General features: G+C 27.9%; 1 protein-coding gene across 2 annotated transcripts in view; it reads right to left on the reverse strand.

Annotated features, from left to right (window-relative positions):
* Window positions 1-25,056, reverse strand: part of LOC148227368 (uncharacterized) — a 161,335-nt gene that overhangs the window by 100,005 nt on the left and 36,274 nt on the right. For both annotated transcript variants that reach the window (XM_088201797.1, XM_088201798.1), the window contains exons 2-3: window positions 11,420-11,938; window positions 2,694-2,809 (exon numbers count right to left, since the gene is read on the reverse strand). In XM_088201797.1, the coding sequence (XP_088057923.1) occupies window positions 2,694-2,809; window positions 11,420-11,594 (291 nt within the window). In that variant the 5' untranslated portion in view covers window positions 11,595-11,938. The remainder of the gene's footprint in view (window positions 1-2,693; window positions 2,810-11,419; window positions 11,939-25,056) is intronic.

Here is a 25,056-nt window from a genome sequence, read left to right on the forward strand (position 1 = left end):
AAATATACTATTTAGATAGCTTCTGCGCTTTTTAATGTTTTTTTATATTTTGATCGATAATTTCGTGTTGTCTCTACAAAAGTTGTACAATATTAAATGCAATCAAAACATTGATACATACGTATGTATTAATAGTCTAAATTTGTATTAGGGCTCATTACATCACGGTAATGTAAAGGAAACCAACACGTCGAAGGTTTGATTACAACACGTCAAAATCGGAGTGGTTCGTTATGGTGTAAACGTAGTGTATCGTTTACATAATATTGTGAATAGTTGTTGTTTTTTGCATGTCTGATTGAGAGATGGTTAATTTTAACGAACAGCGTATTAATAATATTTTTGAATAGAACTATAAATAGAAAATTGCTAAAGCATATAGAAAAACATTACAACAATGAACGAAACAATTAAAAGTCAAGAAAAATCGTCAAGTAGATCTATATGCGATTTTTAAAATCGTATATATATATAAATGTTGGCAACTTTTTGATCAACCCTTGTATAATTTCCTATTTATGCTGCTTAACAATAAAGTTAGATTAACCCCGGATTGAACCCTAGTTTAGTGGCATTATATTGTGCGATATTGTATAATGATATTTATTAACAAAACACTCGATGGGTGTAACAAGCAGCCTTTGGTGATTTGCAAATATGAGTTACGATTCTATCTCCGAGGGTCTGTTTGCATCAAAATTATCATTTCTCGGCAGTTATTTACTTAAATTAAAGGGAAGACGCTTAAGTATTTAAATAAATATATAGTAACAAGACCTTTCAGTTTTTCCAAAGAATGCTCGTCTTAAAGTGCGTTTATAAATAATATTTTATGTATTATATATAAAACGCGTTTTCATATTATATTTAATATAATTAAAATGCTTTAAAATACTTTTTTTGTTGTCAGATGAATTTCTCTCAGGCTTTTTGTATCTCTCAGAAGGCATACGATTCTATTGTGTGCTTCCAAAAAATCTTTTCAACTGAATATATTATTGTACATGGATGCTTCAAAGTATTCAAAAGATATATCTCACGTTTATGGTAATACAATTATACTGTATATCCACCAAATAAGATTGTATATACATTTGTGGTTATGTGTAACGTTTTGATGTTATAATTTAATAAAAGTACAATATAAAAAAGATAAATTTCAGTGTAAAAAATCAAGCATTCATACTTTTTTGAGTAATCAAAAAAATATTTATTTACATTTATTACCATAAAATTAGGAGCTAATACTACAAAAATGTGTCTTAAATTATATAAATACAATAAATTCAATTTAAGCAAGATTAAACATTATGTTTTAACTTAATAACATTTACATCAGCGATTTCAGTCTCGTTTAAAATATGTGCAGTTTAACTAGTAATTTTAAAGTTATAATTAATACATTTTTATTTTACAAATAATTTTTTTTATTTTTTATACAAGCAAAATGGACTTATTGCATGAATCTGTATTCCTAAGTTAAGTTCTGGCGTAATAGGTAAAAAAAGTGTTCTCAACGGAATTTAATACTGAGCAATAGGGGACCTAAGTAAACTATTTCTATCACTACTGCGATCTCAGACAACCGTAGACGTTTTCAGAAATTTAACGGTATATATGATGCAATTGACGAGATATTTTGCTTCGTATCTTAAATGCAACAAGACAAAGGGTCCAAAATTTAAAAAATAGGCAATATAATTAAATCGTAATGGTTAATTAAATAAAGTATATTTAATTATACAAACAAGAGTTGGTCCACTAGTATTTTTTTACACTAATTTTTAATGTCTAGTCTAAGTAATGCTAACAAGTTTATTTTTACTCTTAATAGCACTTCGTTGCCTCTTTTACTTACTGTTTATGATAAAATAAACATTCTTCCACTTTCATATGTATGAATACGTCTTTCAGAGATATTTAAGGGAGAGAATGTTTATTTCCAAGGAACTTGCAACACGTTCTTAGCAATGCCATTTGCTTTCTCTTCCTATTATATGTCTGAAGGTTTTAACCTATTTTAACAGCGTGATGTGAGCAATTAATTTGTTTAATAACGTTAGTCTGATTCAGTCCTTGAGAATTTAAATTAAAATTTGATTATTAACCTTTACTTAAATGTTAACGATGTAGAGAATTATGATACTAATTTCCAAGTGTGCTGCACTATTATTGCCAAATAAGTAAATTAACGTATTCAGCATTACCTGATATTGTTTATTTAAAGATCTATAAAATAATTGCGTTTATATAGTTATTTTAAAGGGTGTTTATTAAATATATTGTTTGTAAATATATTACATATTTGTGTTATTATACTATAAAATTCCTAAGCTTTAGCATCAAAGACTTTTATTTATATATAAGGTCATACCATTCATTGCGCACATATTTCCTCATCCCATTCTTAATAATAAATACAGTTAGAAGCGTTTAAGCAGATTACATTGCATGTAGTTTAATGGAATAATTAAACGTAAAAGTTATTCAGCAAAGAGCACAAAGATCTGCTCATGAACGTTATACGCAAGTTACTGTGCAAAGCTGTACGTTTATTACGGCAAATACTAATACCTAGAGCCTACTAAACATCCTGAGCTAAATTGAATTTTGACGCGTAATTTGATAGACCGATCGCGTATCTTGGAGGTGTGTGTGAATATAATTATATTCGGATATTGTGTCGTTGTTACCTGTTTTCCTGAGAAGCCTTCGTTGACGCTGAAGTGTTCCCTGTTGAGCAGGGTGAACGTGAAATCTACGTAGACCCTCATACCCTCCGAGGCGTTCCTCCATACTAGATACACACCTGGAACATGAAGAGAAAAAGAAAACAGCCATTCGCCTTATTGTGTTTCGATATTGACGCAAGAACGCGAAAAAATCCCCGCGAGGTGCGCGAACAAAACGAACTTTTGGGATAACGCAAATATTTATTTTTATCGCAAGAACAAGTGGAGTGATTTTTTCGAGAGTCACGTTTATAAACTGTGATATGAAGACGTGGTTATTAATAAACTTTATATACGAGAGATATTCTTTCACGATAAAAGTGGTAGTGAATTGTTTTTATTCGTCTACCAACACTAGTGTTTAATGTAACATAAGATGAATAATATGTGTAGTTTGTGCTCAAAATGTACGCGGCAGTTTTAACTACGACATTTTTTTTATAATGACAATCAATAGCAATGTATGCTCTTTATAAAACGGTTACTGAAAGATTAGGTCAGGGGTCGGGAAACTACGGCCCACTGCTTATTTTAATCCGGCTTGCAATCTAATATTCAATTTTTTCGTTTCAAATCTAAAATTTCAATGTATGTGCTATAAGAAATCGAGTTGCGAGATATGACTGTATGTGGTGCTTCTATTGCTTTGCATTCCATTGTGACGTTTTGCAGTTATATTTCGACAGCATCTTTAGTACCCCGTGTAATGCCTTTAAAGATATTTCGTTCTCATTTTATATAGTAGAGTATGAATTATTTTGTTATCGAATTAGATGAAAAATAATTATTACAAAAAGTTTAATATGCGATGACTTTATCTCTGTACTAAAAGAATAAAATATATTAACTAGACATAATATTCACAACTCGCAAAAAGCAACGATTTTAAAAAAATAAAAGTTTAAAGCGAAATTTTTCATTACAACTAATCTTTTCGCAAAAATAAAAGAGGAAAATAAGTCATGATTCAATATGTCTATAGTCGGTTCACGAGTGCTTAGCTTATTTATTAATTAAAGTACACTAATAAAGTAATATTTGATTGTTTCTGGCGAATAAACGTGACGAGGAAAATAGATTTATTTCAATCTACTAGTTTTTCAACGAAAACAGTTGCTAGACTGGGTAATCACATTGTAAGTAACATCAACAGTTTTTATTTTTGCGCTCATACAGTGGTTTTTAAACCTTTTTGACTCTTGTGAATATTATGATATATATAAAGGGTAAAAATGGTAACAGTAAGTACACATTTAAAGGCTTTTACAAACAGTTGGTAAGAGAGCTACTGGTTTGCACCACATTGTTTATGCAAGGAGTCATGCTTTGTCTGAAATGATTAAATAATTAGTTTTCATGAATAGTCTGCATGGAACAACTACAGATGAAAATATTTTTAATAAAGTTGGGAAAACGTTTACAAAGTGAAGTGATATCGATTAAAATATGTCGCATCCGATGGTTGCGGTTAAGGCTTAGTTTGAAAAAAATATGAGGCCTATGAAAATTTATTGATTATTCATTGTACTTATACATAAGTACTTTGTGGGAAATATCGTAATCTATCATGTATTATTAAACTAGTGGTGAAATTTGTTTTTTTTTTGTGTACTAAGCCATCGTCAGTTTCGTGATTTTTTTTATTAGAAATGGAAACTGGATTTTTTGACTTTCTCTACCATACGGCAATTAGGTGGCTTAGTCATGGTAAAGTATTATTAAGATTTTTGACTTAGAGGAGCGATTGAGTTGTTTCTCAATTAAAAATATTATTGAATACTTAATGGCTTTGAAAATAAGCCTATGCTGCAGATGTCATAAGATTTTATAATATCTGCAGCAGGGGTGTTGATATATGAAAATTACACTAAAAATAAGTTTTTATGAAGCTCACTTTTATTTTGCTTCCTGGCTCAGCAAGCCTAGAATATTTACGACTTAGCTCATCACAATATAAGTTTTCCAACTTTTAAATAAGGTTAATATATACTTGGGTATCAATAAAGGATGAGTCAATCTTGGAATAAAATGCCTTAGAGATATTTTATGGACTTTAACGAATAACAAAAATAATTATAGTTTGGCAATATCAATTGGTGTTGCGGGAAAATATTAGGCGATAGTTACACCTATATTGAGCACACATAAAAGTAAGACTGAAAAGTGAAGTATATGAACAAGATCCAGACTGGCAGGGCAAGCTAGCTGCAACGTAATACAGCACTTAAAATACCTGCAATTTTACGCATAACAAAAGCTCAAAACTGAACGCCAGAGCGATTTTGTTCCAACAAAGTGTTCAATAGAGCGTGGTTAGTTTTGAAGGCATTGTACACATTTATGTATGTAAAAGAGGTAATGATCCTAACTGGCACATTTCATCGATAGTGTGCTTACACCCTGCTTGCTCACACTTCTATTGATCCCTACCGATTTGCCCTTCGCTTCAAGCGACATCAATTCTCAATTAGCTATGCCTTTGCCATAACAATAAATACATCACAAGGAGAATCGCTGAATATGATGATATAACTGAGAACAACACGTGTGTAAACGTTGTTTTAATTTTTTACCTCTACAATATTAATTTGCGTATTAGCATTAAAATATAGAGATATTTATACAATTATTTATTATAAATTTTCTGTAAATTATATTTATTTATTTTTATTAATTATTAACCAAGTAGATAAAAGCAATAGTTTTTGATTTTGATTTTGCAATTATTTACCATTTTATAATTTTTCATTAACTATTAAGTAATGACATTTTAATTAAAAAAAAATTTTAATATGCTATAAAATAACTTCAAGAAAAAATATTCCTGGTTATTAGCTAATGAAATTTTGATTCCCAGAAAATCACATTTTTAGTAAAAATCATATATTCATAAGCTATATACTTTATATCTTTAATTACAGGTACTTTGTGTCGACAGAAAGAATGAAAGAATCTGCTTTAATATCCTATACATCCAAATACCCACTATTTATTTACAAATAACATTTTAAATTCTTTTGCACAATGGTCCTTAAAACAAAATATAAAAATAAAATACGATATTCACATGGTAATTAGCATATGATTTAATTTAATTCTAAAAGGGTATAAAAAGCAAATTAAATAATGTTTTTATTTTAGATACTGATTTAATATAATTATATATTCTTAAAGAATGTTCAGAAATTAAAAATAAAAGGTCACAAATATATTTATAAAGGATATAATTCTAAAATCGATTAATAATGCATTAAAGCGATTATTTTGTAACATATTTTGAAAGCCTAAAGAGTCCGATGTCATTATTGTTTTTTGCCTGCTCTCTTTTTCAGTTTCAATAGATTAATCTTACAGTAACGGTTTAAAACATATTTATACAGTAAAATAAATAATAATGAGCTTATCAGTGACAAAGGATAGTCTTCCAATATTTTTTCGTAAATGAACATATACTTTAAATGCACAACTGCATTTATATAATAATTTATAAATAATTTTAGTAGCAGTAGAAATTACAATATTTACTTGCAACTTAGCCCTTGTGTAAATTATCATGTAACGATTATCCTAGCAGTATTAAATCATATTATGTAGATATAAAAGATTTTTAAAAGCAATATGAACAACATGTGATTCTAGATTTGTTATTACGAATCTGCCTATGATAAATTTAAAGGTATTCCCAATGCGTCATGATGGGCATTATATAAACAATAATTATATAATTTATTATTTATTAAATAAAATAAAAAATAGTTATGGTGCACACCCAAAATAGACGTGCATCATCCTGCGGAACGGAGAAAACAGCATTGTGTTGTAGCAAGCTCGTTGAGAAGCTAGATGGCTTGTGTAAGAAAAGCGTTTTTAAGCACTGACATTCTGGCCGCAATGGTCAAGAATAAAGAATGCAATCGCAACACTATGAGGTGCTGTAAAACTCGTAGCCGAAAGTTATCGAGCATTGGCGGGTTGTCAATACTGCTCCATAGCAAATTTAAAAAGTTATTTATTAAGTAGAAAATATGCCGAAATTGCAATAAATTGTATCCCAACGCTTATAACAAAATGACATTAGGATACAAATACGGACATGACCCGTACTTCATTTTGTAGATATCTTAGAAATTTTCTTTGAATTATCTCCAACAACAAGAAGTACTTCGCTTTACTTAAATTCTAGACGATAAAGCTATATTTGGGGACGTTTTTAACTAACGAATCAACAATAAATTATTGGAATGACGAAGCCGAGCATCCTTGACGCATTATCACAAAATTTAGCGATGTGCATAGAAAATCTTCATCTCTGCTCAAACATCATAGAGAAAATTCCGCTGGGCAAGAGGATCTAGATAATGTGACAACGTGACAATTGATGATGCTGATAGTTGATTATCGATATATTACCTTCACAGAGACTTTCTGTAAAGAGAGTGAACCTGAGTTTGTGCGAATATATATATATATATATATATATATATATATATATATATATATATATATATATATATATATATATATATATATATATATATATATGCGAATATATATATATATATATATATATATATATATATATATATATATTTATATGTGACGTTTATGTTATCCACAATAATATCATCTAAACATTATCCATATAAAAAAGTTTAATATAAACTTGAATACGATCATTAGTGAGTGAAGAAAGCGTCGCGTGGCGAAATGAAAAGTGTATAAGAAAATTTGTGGCCGCTATATACAAACAAGGGAGGTTTTCCCGGCACCTCTCTCGCATACGGGACTTGATTTTAAAGTAGGCCATAAAATAAATGAACCGAAGAAGTGATGGTAATGAAATTTATACTGCGTTACTGAATACCCAAGTGGGTTATACCTGCCATTAAAGCCGCATTCGAGTCATGTTCATCAACGCGGCTTATTTTATTGCCATATCTATGTATCCTTTTATTATATTCAGCTTATCGCATATGAATAAGTGAGTACGATATCACCTGCGCACGACAGCATTTTTAGCATATATTTATTTATGGTGGACCCCCTAAAGGTATCGTTTGAGGCATATTATGTAGCGAAAGAAATTTATAATATACATAGCATACCAAGATAAACCGAAAAATGTATATTTAAATATATATACATTTTAATAATATTTATTTGCTTTAGTAAGTCAATAAAATTATTAAACTATTTTTCAGATTTTATAGAAATTAATATACTATTTTTTCAACTCTCTTGTATCATTGTTTAACAACCTAATTGTTCTCGGTATTTATTAACGTTTATATCAATAGTTTCGTGTGGACTTAGAAGTGCTAAATAAACTAGCTGGTCGAACTAAAATTACGCCTTCCTTACTTTTACTATATCTCTAACCTTATATATTAATTATAATTTAATATCATCTATTCTTTGGGGAAAACTATTCACATTATTTCAAACATTTAATAGTTAAAATTTGAATTTCAAATTGAATAATTTAATATGAATATCAATATAATGAGCGTAATAGAAGAGACAACTCAGCTAATTGGGTTCAAACTCAAGCTTCAAGGTTACTTGTCATTGCCGTCTAAGGTTCACTAATCCTTCTCTAGATTTATTAGTCAAACCTGTTGAAATATAATATCCAAACAAAGCCTTTTCTAACTTATAAGCCGCTAAAACAATTCTTAACTAATTTATTGATTTATGGTTATTTTTGATGCTGAGGTAATTCAATATAATTTTATTACAATAGTAAAAATATTCATACACGTGTCTTGTTATTTTCTTTAGCCAGTATGTGTATGTGTGTGGAATTTATTCCACTTTTGTCAAAACTTCTCAATATTTCATACATAAATTTGTAACAATGTTCAAAGATATCAGAATCATATAATTTTGACCGAGAAACTTTGTTTTGACTGCTTTTATATTTGTGGTATAAATGATATACATATCATTTATACCACATTTAATGAACATTATTATTAAGGTAGTATGGCACGTAGGTAGATTTGAGTGATGGGATTTATGATGCGTCAAATAGTCGGAGTGGCACTTTAATGAATTAACCAATTCCGAATTCATTAAAATTTGCCGTTTTGACTTTGTTATATAACACAGACATCAAATAACATATTGTATTTAACAATACAATCAGTTAAATAATAATTAAAAAATTAAAGTATTGTGAATAGTTAATTATAAGCAATAAATATACAAAAAAGTAAAATCTCTGTGATCAACTGAAGTCATGATTTTTGATAGTTTTTATTTAAAATTTTATTTTATAATTTACTTTAACGTTCATATTTAAGAGAGTTTATTATACCATAAGATATATACTTGTCTAATCTTAAAAGTCTTAGTGGCACAAGTAATATCAAGATAATTAGTTTGCATACTTATTTTTGCTAAATTTTAATAAAATAAACATCTATTTATATATAGAAGTCAGAATATTATTTAAATATATTTATGTATTTTAAAATATTTCACTGCTTTTTCAAAAACATTTGATAATGTAACTTAAAGTATCATTTAAACCACTCATAGTATAGCATATTAAGATTCATATAAAATCAAAAATATGATTATAATATATAATTTAATATTTATAGATTTTATTTTAATAGCCCTAAGTGTAAGCTTGACAGATGATTGTAAGATAATAACTATAGGAAGGACCAACAAACGTGTTTCCTTTAATAAATTAAAATAAGATTTTGTAAAGTTTTAATAACTCATCCTATTACACATTATTTTCCGACAGATTATCAAATAAAGTAATATTGCTATCGGTGATAAAAAAATATTACAAGCTTTACATATTATTTACTATTTTAGAATTGTGAGATTTGCATAGCTTATATACTATAATAATAGTGAAAACAAAGTGACACAATGATGTAATTTTTTAAGGCTTTCTATTTTAGTAGTATGCTTCATGTAGTTTAAATATTTTAACTTCAATAAATTAAACTATTTAATAATACATATTATTAATCAATTTCTTAAATAAATTTTCTATACCCAGGCTAAATCCCCTGACTGGTGTTTACATATTTGCCACTTGCGGAGTATTAACAAATGTTAGACACTTGTCTTTTCCCGCTGGTTGTCGGTAATGTAGACACGTGTCCAGTTTCCAAAGTCCGGACTTGTCGGTGCAATCTCACAAATTGTGTACGTTGACAAGTTTCCGAGTGACATGTTTCTTCGTTCAGTTAATGTTCGTGGCGCAGTTAAAATGGGAATTATTTTATGAGTGTTTTAGTTATTGATAATAAATAAATTAGAATAATTACCACAAAGCATTATTATGGTATCGACAGAACATTTACATATTGCGCAGGTCACGAGAAAAATCAATTTAGGATTTGATGATGGTACTGTGAAATTTAAACGACAATTTTGAACGTGTGATAAGGAAATATCAACGCATTTTTACAAAAGGGCAATAACAATAAGATAATATACAAAACCACATTTTTAACATTGAAAATGAACCCCATGAAAGACCGGCAAAAAACGTAGAAAAACACTATTTAAGCCAATTCGTCAACAAGCATAGAGGTATAAACTAAAATATAAAATTGAAAAATATAAATTTAAGATTTGGAGAGGGTGCTGTTATTCATAAAACTGTAATATGTTGGTTTGAGATTTTTTACTAGCGATATTAACTTTGAAAATAAGATAACTTTGAATAGCAATGTTACGAAATCTCAGAAGCATTCAAGAACCATTCTTAAAGATTATAATTTTCTGCTATGATAAATTAAGCCTTAATCTTAGATATCAAGACAACAGCAAAAAATCCTTAGAACAGCTTCAAAACCAAGTTTGCACTCGAAAAAAGTTATATTGCCAGTATTTTGGTAAAATTATTTATCGATTAAAACCAGACAAGTTAGAAAAATCATATTGTAGATATATATAGAAACCATGTAAATAAAAGTAACCATAAAATGTCAGATGTTAGTAAACAGACATACGGCGATATTGCTCCGTAATAATGTGAGACCTCATAATTCACCAATTATTGTTGCAATATTAAACAAATTAGGATTTTATATTTTATTTTATAACCCATAAGCATCAGACATTTTCCCTACATATTTACTACTTTTAATTTGTACTTATTTCTTTAAAATAAAAATATAATAATCAGAGTGATATTATAAAAAAGATTAATAAACAAGGGATTTTTTAATTGGTAAGTCGTTAGTAAATAATCATTTCTGTGAATTTAGCATATTGTAATAAATATAATTGTAATTCAAAAAGGCGTTTTATATTTTAATAAAAAATCTGCCACTTTATATAAACCACTTAAAAATTAGTAATCTTTAGTAAAAAATAATTTAAAATAAAATTAGAATTATTAAGTAGTGAAAATAAAGAATAAAGCCTTTGCCATAATAATGTAGCACAAATGTATTAAGTATACCAGTAGTGGGATTCCGCCTTTACGTTATGAGACTTATTTTTACCGTCATTTTATAAGCATAAAACAGTATTTTATGGTATCTTGATATGAATCTTTTAATATTGTTTATTATAAATCACAATAATTCTCAAATTATCTAGCCAGCGCGAAATCCGAGTAGTACACAAGGGAAAGGGGATAATCCTGAACCAAGACACAAGATAAATATACACGCATAAAAGTAATATATACAATGAAAAATGTTTACCCAGGACTTTGTCGGTCCTCGAAAAGGTGATGGCCCATTTTTGAAACCCGCATGCAAGTTCCTTGCTGGTGATGTCACGCTCCAGGTCTCTGGTCACTGATCTGGTCACGACGAACGTGAAGACGTGCGTGTTGGCCCTGTCGTGCAGCCTAGCAACCCTGTACAGTAGCGCCATGGCAACCCTGTATTTAGCTATGCAAAACTTTTTTATTTATTTTCTAATCACAAAACACAATCACTGGCACAATTTTGTTTAATATTACGCGATTTTCATTTTGAACTTAAAAAAGCACATCACATCACTTTATTTTATTTCTCTCGTCTTTGTGTTATATTTCGCGTTTGAAATTTACGGTGTTGTTAAGGTATTTTAATAAGCATCCATCGCTGTAAGACACTCGGCTCTTGGAGATTTAAGAACGCTTAAAAAAGAATCCTGTATTTGAAGACGGGAATGCTGGTATATGGTAGACTCAGACAGGCGGCTCTCTTCCCCTTGTTTACGTGATGAACGCGTTTCTGTCGATTAAAAAAATATACAATAAATTAAAAATCTTTTAAATATATGCTGTTAGTTTATTAAGAGTTAAAACCCAGTTCTATAATAACGCACCTACATAAAATGCGATTTACTGTGATACGACGGTTGTAAAAAGCACTGAACCTCACCTTTAGAAAAGGGTAAAAAACTCCATTACCATAAAGTGACACATAACAAAGAACTGTATAAGATAAATTAAAATAAATGGTGAATTTAATACTTATAAAACAAGTCAATAAACATATAGGATAGATCAATATAAATTTTGCAATATTGTTATAAAACAAGAATTATTATTACTAATAGTATATAACTAAGTTGGTTTTTTATTATTTTTTTTACGGTATAACCTTTAATTTGCTATTAAAGAGAAGAGAAGTTTTACAGTTGCATCACTCTCAAGAGTTATTTGTAGGATTGTTAATAGGATAACATTATTTTAGAAATATGGCAATAAAGTTAGTAAAAAATACATATGTCACCTACATATATACATTATAATCATGAACACATTTTAATAAAAAATATTTTAAATAATATAAAACATTTATTTTAGAATATTTTTTTCTAACTTGCTTACCCTTATAAATGTATTAAACAGCGAATAATGAAATATGCATTATTGTGTAGAGCTACACAATGCATACATTTGCATATCGATCGTTTTTTCTACGCAGTATTTTTCTATAAAAATTGTATATAAAAAATTTGCAGTCATAATCTACATTACCATAATTTATTCCATTTTATAATATATTGAAATGCAATATTATGATTCATTTTATAACCTGTATTTTATTACAAAGTTCTTTATGATGTGCCAAAATAAAAACTATCAAGATTATTAATTATACATAAAATAACTTAATAAATCGCAGTAAAAGCTTTTCGTGGAAATGTTTTGTTGCAAGTTTCTTGTACATAATCTTAAATGGCCTAATTTAGCACAATATTTTAAAAAGCATTTTTTTATTATAATTACAAAATCTAAAATTGATATACTAAATTAATATTTACAATATTCGATAATTGATCGTTTATTAGCAATCTTCACATAGTTCTATAACGCTACTTATAATTTAACCAATAAATTTAATCAAAAACATATTAGTAGTCAGCTCTATATTGCTATAAAATAGGCGGTAATATTTAATTTAAATTGATTAAAAGTCAATATGTGTACATATAACGTAGAGTTAATTTAATATCGTGAATAATAAATAACGTTCAAGGCAGGTTAACTGTTTTATTTCCAAGGTGTATGAGATTCATTGACAAAATTAAACGTCGTGAATCAATATTTATTTTCAATCGCAAACATAATTGGAAGTGTGCTGAGTTTTATTTGATTTATGAATTTATGAAATTATATAAATTCAAAAGTACTGAATTTTCTGGGTGTACAGTGGATAAAAGTAAGCGAAAACTTGTTCGCGCAGCAAAAAGGTCAACAAGTTCGATTCCGACCCGGAGCTCAAAACTTTCGTACAAAAATTGAAAGACAGGAAAAGCTGAAGGTAAAACTTTCCAGCTAGCTGCGAAACACAGTGGGCTTATTAATTTGTTTTTCTTGCTTTATTCGACGTAATTATTCTGAAGGGCGCCAACCGAAAATCTTCGCTTGGCTACCTAAAACCGTAAATACGTATCCGATTGTAATTTAATCTCTAAGCAGAGTATACATTTTTAATGTATTGTGTAATAAATTATTCGTATGAAATCAATAAATCACTTGATGGATTGAATGTCGTATTTTTTACGTTCTCAATACCGTATTGGTTATAAAACCTTCGTTCTAACATTGATATAAATAGAAAAACAATAATAAAAAAAACTCTTATAGTAGATCATTTAAATCAGTGTTAATTTTAAGTATAAAAACATTACTTACATTGATTATTTAAAAATGAATAACAATAATATTAACAAAATATTTTGGACTGGGTACTTAACATTCTATACAGATTTGTAAGTCTTTGTTTTTATTATAATTTTAGATTTAGAGTGCAAATCTCAGATTACAATAAAAACAAAGAAAAATATACATTATATTTAAGATTATAATGTGAAATGTTTGTTCATTCTCATCATTATTCGTAATAATACACGAATGTTTTGATTTTCCGCATCCCTGACCTTCAACCGATTATTTTATATTTTGGTTATCGTATGATTATCCTAATCACATTAAGGTCTACGAATGGCGAATAAAGTTTCTAACGATAAACATATGTTTAATAACATATTTTAATTACATATTATTTGCTTTTATAAAATACAACAATAATATTTGGCTTGACGTATTCTACTAAATTATTAATTTTGGGTAGAAATTATTCCAGTTTATTGTTTTGTAGCAGTGCTTTGCTAAAAATATTTTTTTTAATATATGTTCAAATATAGGAGAAAAATAAATACTGACAACGATGATATGTCGCTTATTAAAACTCTCATTTTTAATTGCTAGTATTGACATTCTTATATTATAAAAATAATAGAATATAATAATTTTGAAAACCATGTATATTAAAAAAAAATCATTTTCTCATAAACTTTGTCAAATGCTTTCTCAAAATCGATGAAACATAACTTAACATACCAAAATAATTATTGAACATGTTCAAAAACTGTATTTCAACTAGACTGGCGATAATTATTTTGGTAAATTTTATCACAAATTATACGTACAAATATATTTAATACGTGGATTATTAAATCTATCTTTTAGTGTTAATTTTGCTCTTTTTGGAACAAAAATACTCACAAAGTTTGATTTTAACAAATCAAGCTATACCATAGCACCATTGTCATAAATTACATTAAACAAATTAACAAGAACTTGAATCCTATTTCTTTAAATTTCGATATTTCGGCAGGAGTTTTATCCAGATCTGTATTTTTTATAATGCTTCAATTTATTGACAATTTGTAGAGTTTCACAATATGAGGGCAACGAGATTTAATTTAAATTAAATCAACACAAACGAAAATGTAATTAAATATATATTCTCAAACCATAAACAAATCTAATCTAACTGACTAATAAAAATTAAGGATGTAAAATTGTACAATTGCAGCCAGAGATAATGTTATAAAAAGAGATTTAGCGTTTTTACAAAGGAAAACTGGGTTTATATAGTACATTTATATTTATAGCACTTCAAAATTTAGAAAAAAATTGACTCAAGAGCTGTGAGAATATGAAGATGTAACTTTGTGATATATATTAATATTTTATTGATAAATGACGAATACTCACAACTAGATCAGTCCACAAGTGACACGTCGCCTCGTCAACCGACCCTGAGAGTCAGCTGATATCTGGTCTCAAACTGGGATCACACGCTACACACTGATATCGGATATTCACTGTGCAATAAATGATTCTACTTGATATTAACACAGACAGTGTAGCATAAGGCATAAGAGAGAAAGACACGAAACTATCGACCAGCCTCTACGAAGTCTACGAAGCTGTCGCGTGAAAAAACAAATAAATACAGGTTTTATTGTATTATTCAAATTTTATTCATATGTTTTTATATGTATGTATAAATATTTAATAAAAAAATTATGATTTATAGCTTTATTTAAAAAAATACTATTTACAAATGAATTTTGTTTGAAAATAGGTATTGAATATAAATATATTGTTTAATAACTTTTAATTTTACCTTACAATGAAAAAGCTAAAATTTTATAAATATCTATTTTTTTTTTTGCAAATGAAGAAAATTTCAAGTTGACTATTTTTAATCACAATTAATTAAAAAATAATTATTTTTATCTCTTTCTATCGCGAATCTTTTGCTGACAAAGTCTATTCGAATTAATAAGAAATGTTCGATTATTTTTAAAGGTACCGAATGATATAATAACGAAATTATATTTGCCATTTAGTTCCAGCAAATAACGTTTGTAATATATATAACGACCCAAAGGCATTTCTATTGTAGTATGTGTTTACTGTGGCCATTCGCTGTTGCGGTTCAGTCTACCAAATATTGTGTTTGTTCTATTGATTTACAAAACAATGGACACTGATGAATATCACCGAGAAATTAATGCAGTTGAGCGCAGTTTATATATCATTGTGTCCAATTTCCACGCTAAAGTTACAGGCGTAAACTATTATATTAAATGGCTCGCTTCTACCTTCTCGGCACGCAACCGGTGTAAAATTTAACAGACCTCAGGCGTTACGTGTCCCGGACCCTAAAAATACACGCGTAGGGCCCTTCTCATAGAGCGTAGATTTCTTATCGATCCCACCCCTATTTCTCCCGAATTGAAAGATGCGTTATCTTTCACTTTAACGGCAGATGAGAACTTCACGGAACGGGCGTGCTCTTGTATTTTTGGACCCTATATATAAAAATATATCAAGGTATATATATAAATACGTAAGTTTAATTTTTCTACCACCGGGAATAGGAATGAATTATTATGTTTTCACCGCTCGACCTGCTTTAATGAAAAGGCGTAATGCGTGTAATTAATTACACAATGCGGAAGATCCATCTTTGCCATTATTACGCACTTCTATATATATTTTAGAACGTGAAAATTTTGCCACCTACTTTAAAAAACGGCTTAGATATTATGAAATTAAAAATTAACTGGATCATTAACTTGGGCTAGACAGGTAGCTGTATGATGGATTAGATTATTTTTTTAGATTATACATTTTTACGTTTCAGGATAATAATATCTTTTAAAAGCACCATCTTGCAAAAATAAAGTAAAATAATAAAATAATGATTCGCACATTTGATCTAATCAGAATAATCAACACTATAAGATCCATTAGGGGTATAGAATTTTAAAAATGAATTTCCATTCAATTTATATTGTTTATGTTTACTAAAAATTCAGTAATACATAAATTCAGCAACGAACTTATCACAAACACACATTTCTTGTTGATGACACGAAAAATTCATAAGCTGGCAACACTTTTTAGTTACATAACTTGAGATAGTCATCCGACTCAATAATTTTTCTTTTTTAATAATTATTATCTTTTCCCTAATAAATATGTGAATATATTTAGATATTTGAGACAATTAGACATTCACCATCATTATATAGCAATCCTAAATATTTATAATGTTAAAATCTAACTTATAATAATATTTTTATTATATACCTTGTTAAATTAGTGTTTTTTCTCAAGAGTTTTCGAAAAGAAAGCCAAATCGAGAGTTTTTATGTTTTGATAAATTTGCTGATTTCTCAAGAATTTTCATAGAGCCTTTTTTTGTTGAAAATTAAATTTGTTTGAATATTCTTAAATATTTTAACAACTGAAATTATTTTTATATTTTTACTTCTTTTGTAATCTTACAGATGTAAGCCCAATACGTCAAATCGCTGTGAATCTGCATCAACATGTTAAGTCATTTAGATATAATAAATACCTAAAAGTAAGTATTAAAACCACCAGACTGAAAGTATAGAAATCAGTTACATCCATTAATAATTAATTATAAATTATTATTTGTATTATTTTTTAAGCAATATATGTCACTTTGCAGCTTGTGCGGATTTTTTTTTATTATTAGCGCATTTTTTTGTATGAATAAAATGTCGTTCGTACGCTGGGTTACCAGATGAGAATAAAAGATAAAATTGGCCAATATTTCATGCGAATCATATGATAATAAAATACAACGGTAAATTTTATGTGATGGAAAGTAACAATAATAAAACATGCATTAAATATTTTGTACAGAATTAAAAGAGTATCTCACATAAAATTAATATTGTAATATTATTGTACCAGTATATTTTAGAATTATATATTTTTTACTATTTTTTGCATTCGTTTATATTTACCTAAATAACTGCAATGTAATTAACATCCATAAATATTGAAATATAATAATACAAGAATATTCAATATTTTTGCATATAAAAGTTTTTACCAAAAATATCAAAATTTTAACGCTGCGTGGGTAATTGTAATCTCGACATTTTATTTACGAAAAATGACACTGAAAATGTTAAATAACTTTAATATTCAAGTCGTAAAAAAATATACATTTTGCAGTAAATATATGCTATATAAGCTCAAGTTATAATTCAATAGGATATATTGACATATATACATAAATTTAAATAGGATACTTTTAAGGTGTTTTTCTTTTTTTGTTAGGTCCTCTATACATTGCAAAGTTTTATTTCAGGCCCCTTCTCAAAAAGTTTTGCGACCCCTGATTTAAACATTAAATAACTTTTTGCTGTTAGGTCTTTCACCATTTAGAAACTCAAACGCTGGGGCCATATATACGACTTAATATAAAACTTTATATAAAAATAGTATATAAACTATATATGTACATGGTGTAATATAAGTATAATATTTTTTGCAGAAAGAAAATGTGACAATAAGGAAGATAATATAATACACTTTTCTCATGAATATCTAATGGCATTATGATTTAGCTACGTCAGAAGTGTGTCTACAAACCAATGTAGAATGACATGAAACTTTTTAGTTTATTGGAGAGGCGAGAGCTCGCATTAGACTCGTTCATTTCTTATTCACATCTTCCTTTATAACAAATTTAAAGCTGTAGAGCTTTTGGTGAATACGTATATATACATACATGTTTATATATTAAAATGATTTTTTTATTTGTAAATAAAAAATATATTGTTATGGATACACACACGATACATGATTTTAGAAGATTCAATTTTCTCGCTAGTCCCGATTGAAATTATTATGTTATTCGGGCTGTTTCCAAAAGCTCATTTTTGGCAAGTTGTGTTAAAACAGAATTTTGATTAAGAGTTTCTAGTGAGTAAATTTGCATATATATATCATGCTCTGGTTTATATTATCGGATTTTCCGGTGCGGCGACTATAACTTTAAATTATGATCGAAACTACACACGCAAACATAATAATGTGTGCTAAAATGTCCTGCATGAAAGTCCAATTAAATTCTACAAAGGACATTCAGAGCACCAATATATTTATTATGCTTATAACTTAGTTTCAAGCTAGCAAATTTGCAATTTTTAGCATATTTTAAGCGCCTGTTCCAAATTTCGCAAGCACCTAATTTTACACATTATACATTTTAACATTTCCGACAAGAAAAGCTTTGTGAGCGTATAAAAACTTTGCGAGAGCGAGTTTTTCACGATTAAAAATAATTAATTCAAAGTAAAATAACTTTTTACTTTCATTATTTGCATTTTCGACTCACTTGCTTTTAATTTAATATTTTGACTTTGTGATGACAAGACGACAGATTAATGTCGTAAACATGTTCGGCAACAAAATACTTAATATGACGTTTAAAAACCATGTACATAAAAATATACTTAGTTTTACACATCCCTTTGTACCGTTGTTTGCGGTTTCCCATTAAATTTATTACATAACAAACTTTAGCGCAAATACTTTTCGCATCTATTTAACAGCAACGGTGATTTTAACTTCGTCTAACGTAATTAATGGATAACATTATTTAAATGAGCACCTTTTCTAAGCCGTCCTAACAATGGTTTCGGTCCTACTAATGTGAATCATTGATGGTACATTTTTGGTCCGAGAAGTGTAGGTTCAGTTTTATTATTAAGTGTAACCCAGACGATGGCCTACTAAATTATTTATAGTCCCTTTGCCAAAGGGAAATTCGTCAGTGATGCCCCTCACGCACAAAACGTTAAAAGTTTTTGCTTTGACTGTGATATTTAAAGCTCTGACGGACATGAATTAAATGCCGTCTGTGAAAACTTTCGATGCCACAATTATTCGTGGCTTTGAGGTCCGAATTTTGACCGAGACAAAAACGTGAACATATTTTCGGTATTTACCCAATTATTTTATTGAGTAGAGAATTTTATTTAATTAAATCATATATAGTGAAACGAATCGCTTTTCTATCTACACATGTAAAAAGGTGCTTTAATATGTTTTAACAGCTATTTCAATTAACTAGTGAAATGCTGTCCAAATATCAGTTAAATATATTTGTATTATTTGTTATAAATATAGTGAAGATATAATTTTTTTGTCTTTTATAAAACAAGAACGATATAGCCTGGGCAATATTATCTATACTAATAAGTCTTAAATAGACATTGAAAAGCTTGGAAAGCCCGCAAATATTTATATTATATAGCATATTAAGCAATTATTGTTTTCGAATCAATTTTTAAAGAGTTTGCCAGCATATTTTATTTTGAAAGTGTTAAATTGTAAAACAACAACACATACATATGTGTGTATGTAAAGGTATTTTTCGAACGAAAGGTCACAATTACTACGTTTTGGACATGTCATAAGAAAGTCACCTGACAACACACAATGGGTCGTACACGCGAAGGTTTCTTATAAAATGGTCGTCGAGGCAGAAACGAAAGAGCCTTTGCAAGGATACGATAAAGGACAAAGTAGTACTTTGATTTTGTGTGTGTAGTATGTGTATGTGTGTGATGTCAAAGAAACTCAACTAGTTCGAATTTATATCATATTTTTCCTCATTTATTACTAATTGGATTTAATGAAAAAATAAAATTGATTATTTTTTTATCTCTTAAGTGACATGACTTTTGACTGATTGTTAAACATTAAAAATAAGCTCTAATAATACAAATATAAAAGTATATTAAATTAATGTAATAAAAATAATATCTAAGGACCCAAAGCTCTTGTAAGCTTTTTCTGTATTAAATACCTAATACGTATAAATTATAACTTATATTTTATATATTACAGCACAAATTACTCTTACTAATGCAACTTACTAAGGTCTTGAGGTTATTATGAAAAGAAAAGAATAAAGGGCCTGTGAGAAAGGTTAAGATATCTTATAATTAGCACACTCGACCTCAAACATCTTATACATACAATGTTATATTATACTGTTATGCTAGATCTTTGTTATTTCAAAGGGTTATTTAGGTATATTCTAAAATTAAACAATTAAGTCTATTTATATTACAAAATATTTTATTACAGTAATTGTATGTATAATTATTGGTTGCTAAGTTTATTATTTAATATACATATATTGTCTAAATTGTGGTTTGTTAATTTGGTAAAATTTTACCTTTTTCAATATTTTAAATTTATTTTTTAAGCTTCTTTGATAATTTAGAGCCTAAGTTTCTTGCAGTCGTTGCACTGATATTGTTAGTACCGAAATACATAAAATTAATATAAATATTAAAAATGTTTCAAGTTGGGCTAGGTTAGGGTAAATTATATAGTCTATCTCAACCTAGCTCAATTTTTATATGAGCACAATTTTTATTTAAATTATGTTTGTTGCCTAATCAGTATTTATAAGATGTACTGAGTTTATTGAATTTCGTACATATGTTTCTACATTTTTAAATTTCAACTATTAAAATATATCTAATATTTAACAAAAAAATATTTTTTTAATTAAAAAATTTAATTATAATACAAACAATTTTCAGTTAATATTTTTTTAACATAGCTAAAAAACTATATAACTTTGCGGTTAATAAAATCCAATATTAAGCTTTTGCTTTTTCAGCTAAAAATACTGGATCTAACGTTATATTGCTTTCATTTATTTTACTACTTTTCTGTATTAGTATGTATAATTTATTTTAACACTTGTATATTAATAAATTTTGTTAATTTATTTTACATATTTATTATATACTAATCAGCTTATATGGGTTGTTTTTATATTAATACAGAAGCTTTTAATATTTAACTAAAATTAATATAAAATATTTTTTGTTGTGATAATTTATTGGTATTATTTTGTATAGAAATAATTTACAAAAATTTAAATTTATAATTATTATTAAATAATTTTAACGTTTTTTATTTCTTTAGCTATATATCTTAATATATAAGAAGTATATTATATGTAAATATATAACTATCTGGGGTACTTCAAAACAGTGAAAGATCGACCGCCGTACATGTACGGTGATACTCTTCAAAGGGTTAACAGATATTTTTCTACTTTATAATCTATTTATATATATTCATAATTTAGTGTTAAAAGAGACATGTATCTTTTAGCTAAACTTAGTTTTATAGCTTACTGTTTTAATTTTTTTTTTGTAATTATGACACACTAAATAAATCTTAATATTAGATTTTTAATTTTAATTAGGGCGCCATGGCATTGTTATAAAATTTTAACATTTATTTTAATTATTTTATCATCACATTGTAATACTGTTTTATTTAATTAGCTTATAAATAATATTCCAATTAAATTCATATTTAAAATAAATAAGTAGTTCTTCTTTGTTTTAAGAGTTGTAGATCACAAAAAAATATTTAAAAAGGTAGATTAATATTAAGCTATATGGTGTATTCCTAAAAAATGTCAAATCAAACGGATAACAATAACGGATGACAACACAAGATAAATAAAAAACTGTAAATAAATCTTTGTTTCGCTATTCAAGTTTATTCATTGCTGTCAGTCTTTATATTCAATGCACTAAAATGTTTCTAAGAAAGACTTTTCATAGTTTGTGAAGTAATATTTTACCCATGAAGCATTATAACTAGTGGATCAGTGTTATAGATAGTACAGTAACTAAAATTTGAAAGACTTGTGTTTTTTAATTTCTATCGTGGGTTTGAGATTAGTGATTAATAAATTATTGTAATTTTGATTAATCATTACTGAATCGGTTTTCCTTGATTCCTAAATTCACACAGATTATTAATTAAAATAAAATCTAGCTAGGTCATTTATAGTGACATATATTTATTTAGCTGTTTAACATTGTTATAAAATTAATAAAATAAATGTCACTAACTGAAAGATTATTTCATCCTACTTCTTATTTTGTATGTATTGATTGTGCTAATGCATGTCATGTTGAAACGAATGATTTAAAATAATTAAGTAAATAAACTAATTTTAAAATATTTTGTGGAATTGTGTTTATTGTAGAAGTAATCTGACGTAATATTATAGTACGTAATAATACAAATTACTCCATGAATAACTTTCATTCAGATGAACTAATTTCGCTACCGACTATTCACATCGAGTTGTGAAATATATTCTCAGAGGCTTTGCGGGAGAATGTCCACGTAAGCAGTGTTCTTGAAAATACGAAAGCTTTTGGAATGCATGTATTTTACATATATTTACAAAATGAAATACCTTTATAAAAATAATAAACTTCTTTTTAAATTGTAGTAATTTTTTGTGATATTGTTTAGCATATATAACTAAAACGACAATAAAAAAACGAATACTAACAGAAATGTAATTTTAATCATTTATTAAAATAATGTACGTTATACTGAATGAATAATTATATATTTAAGCAATCATGCTATCTGAAAGTACTCTTCCAAATGTAATATAAATTCAATTCAGTTAGAATATTTAGGTCTCTGGAATTAAAATCCGCATTTGCGATTGTGTACATTTTACAACCACCCTATGTTTAATATTTAATCGTAATTAATCCAACATTACTTGTGCTCGTCGTCCGGCGAATATTCTGCGGTGTCACAAAACTTTGCACGCGAAACTTTCAAATTAATCGCGTCCCATTGGGAAGAAGAAATAAAGTACGTCTCACGGATTCACCTGGTGTGCTATATTATCGGAAAGAACAAAACGCTCGTCCCGTTTCCGGTTGGCTGTCCGGATAACAGGATATCCGGAGAACAGATGCGCCTCTGTACCCGCTGGGTAATATTGCAAATTCAGCCACGGTGCTTTTCTGTACGCAATAAAAGCCCTTTGTTCGTAGACCGCCTTCTAGTTTTCTCTACGCGAAAAGAGGAAAAACAATCCATGCGGGAGACAGATATTGTTACGGGAGCGACGAAATTGCGTCGTGGGAGAATTTTCCGAAATTATAAATAAACGTACGTTAACAAGCAAACTGGGATCCTTTGTTGTGCTCCGCACGTGGACCAAATGGCGCGTGGGTAATCCTGTTGTGCATTTAATATGTCAATGTATTTTGCGAGAGAGAATCTCTTCTCTCCTTTATACCTATACAAATCTTACTGTCTTAATCAAAATCGTGAGCTGTATTATTTGCTAACATAATATTTTAATATATAAGTAAGTACTTAAACAATTTTGAAATTACAAAAATACACTATAAATTCAGTAACATACTTTTTAAACCCACAAAAATTGAATTTTTCAATATATTTTGCTCGGAACGTGATTTAAATAATTATACAATCACGTAAAACAAATGCCTTAAAAAATAAGAAATGCTTAATGTAAAAGTCAATTAATTATAAAGTGGAGTACCACAGTATAAACCTACTCTCAAAGTTGCTTATCATGTTATTGAAGAATTTAAACACACAATGATTCCGACTGGCACGTTTTTAGATGCGCATATGTTTATTTTCATTAAGTTGGCAAATATGTGGTCTATTGAGTGAAGACCGAAACAGCTGACTTTCGAGGTCGGTCGACGAGAAGATTATTCTCTTGTCGACCGGCCGATCTATAATCGTCTGGATCCTAAAGCCACGTATAACTTACAGTCTGTGAGTTGAAAATTAAGTAAAGCATACAGTTCGAGAGCCCCCAAATAAATCGATATCATGGTTTAAGAGATTTTTTATAAGAATTTTAAACCCATCTGTAACTATTTTTTGATAATACTATTGCGCAATATCACATTTTTTTACGATTTTTTTGAGAATTTAGGTTTGGAATTATATAAATTAGATGTACATAAAAAAATACATTTTTATTTTAACTCTTTCCCTTCTTCATATTTTTATTCACATATGATTTAGCAGGAGTGCGTGTAGACAAAAGGTTCATTTTATAAAGAAGAATGTGTTTTAATAGATTATTATATTTCATCATGATATTTGAACAATGCTCTTTAATCGACAGTTTTTACGAACGTATGTTTATAACCATAAAGTACATAACCAGTGTTTTCAAAAGTGTTTGTCGTTGTTTATAGTTTGATAAATTTCAACTGATTCGTTATTTAGATCTATTTTATTTTTTAAATTATGAAGTTTTGTTATTTATTTATAAATAAAGACTTATCACTAAAACATTTAAGAACAATGCCACACAAAAGATTATAAAATAATGTACTAATCATTTGGTAAACCATTATTTTT

Source organism: Plectrocnemia conspersa, unplaced genomic scaffold, assembly GCF_051122295.1.
Source record: "Plectrocnemia conspersa isolate PC_06_02 unplaced genomic scaffold, ASM5112229v1 ptg000013l, whole genome shotgun sequence".
Classification (NCBI taxonomy): domain Eukaryota; kingdom Metazoa; phylum Arthropoda; class Insecta; order Trichoptera; family Polycentropodidae; genus Plectrocnemia; species Plectrocnemia conspersa.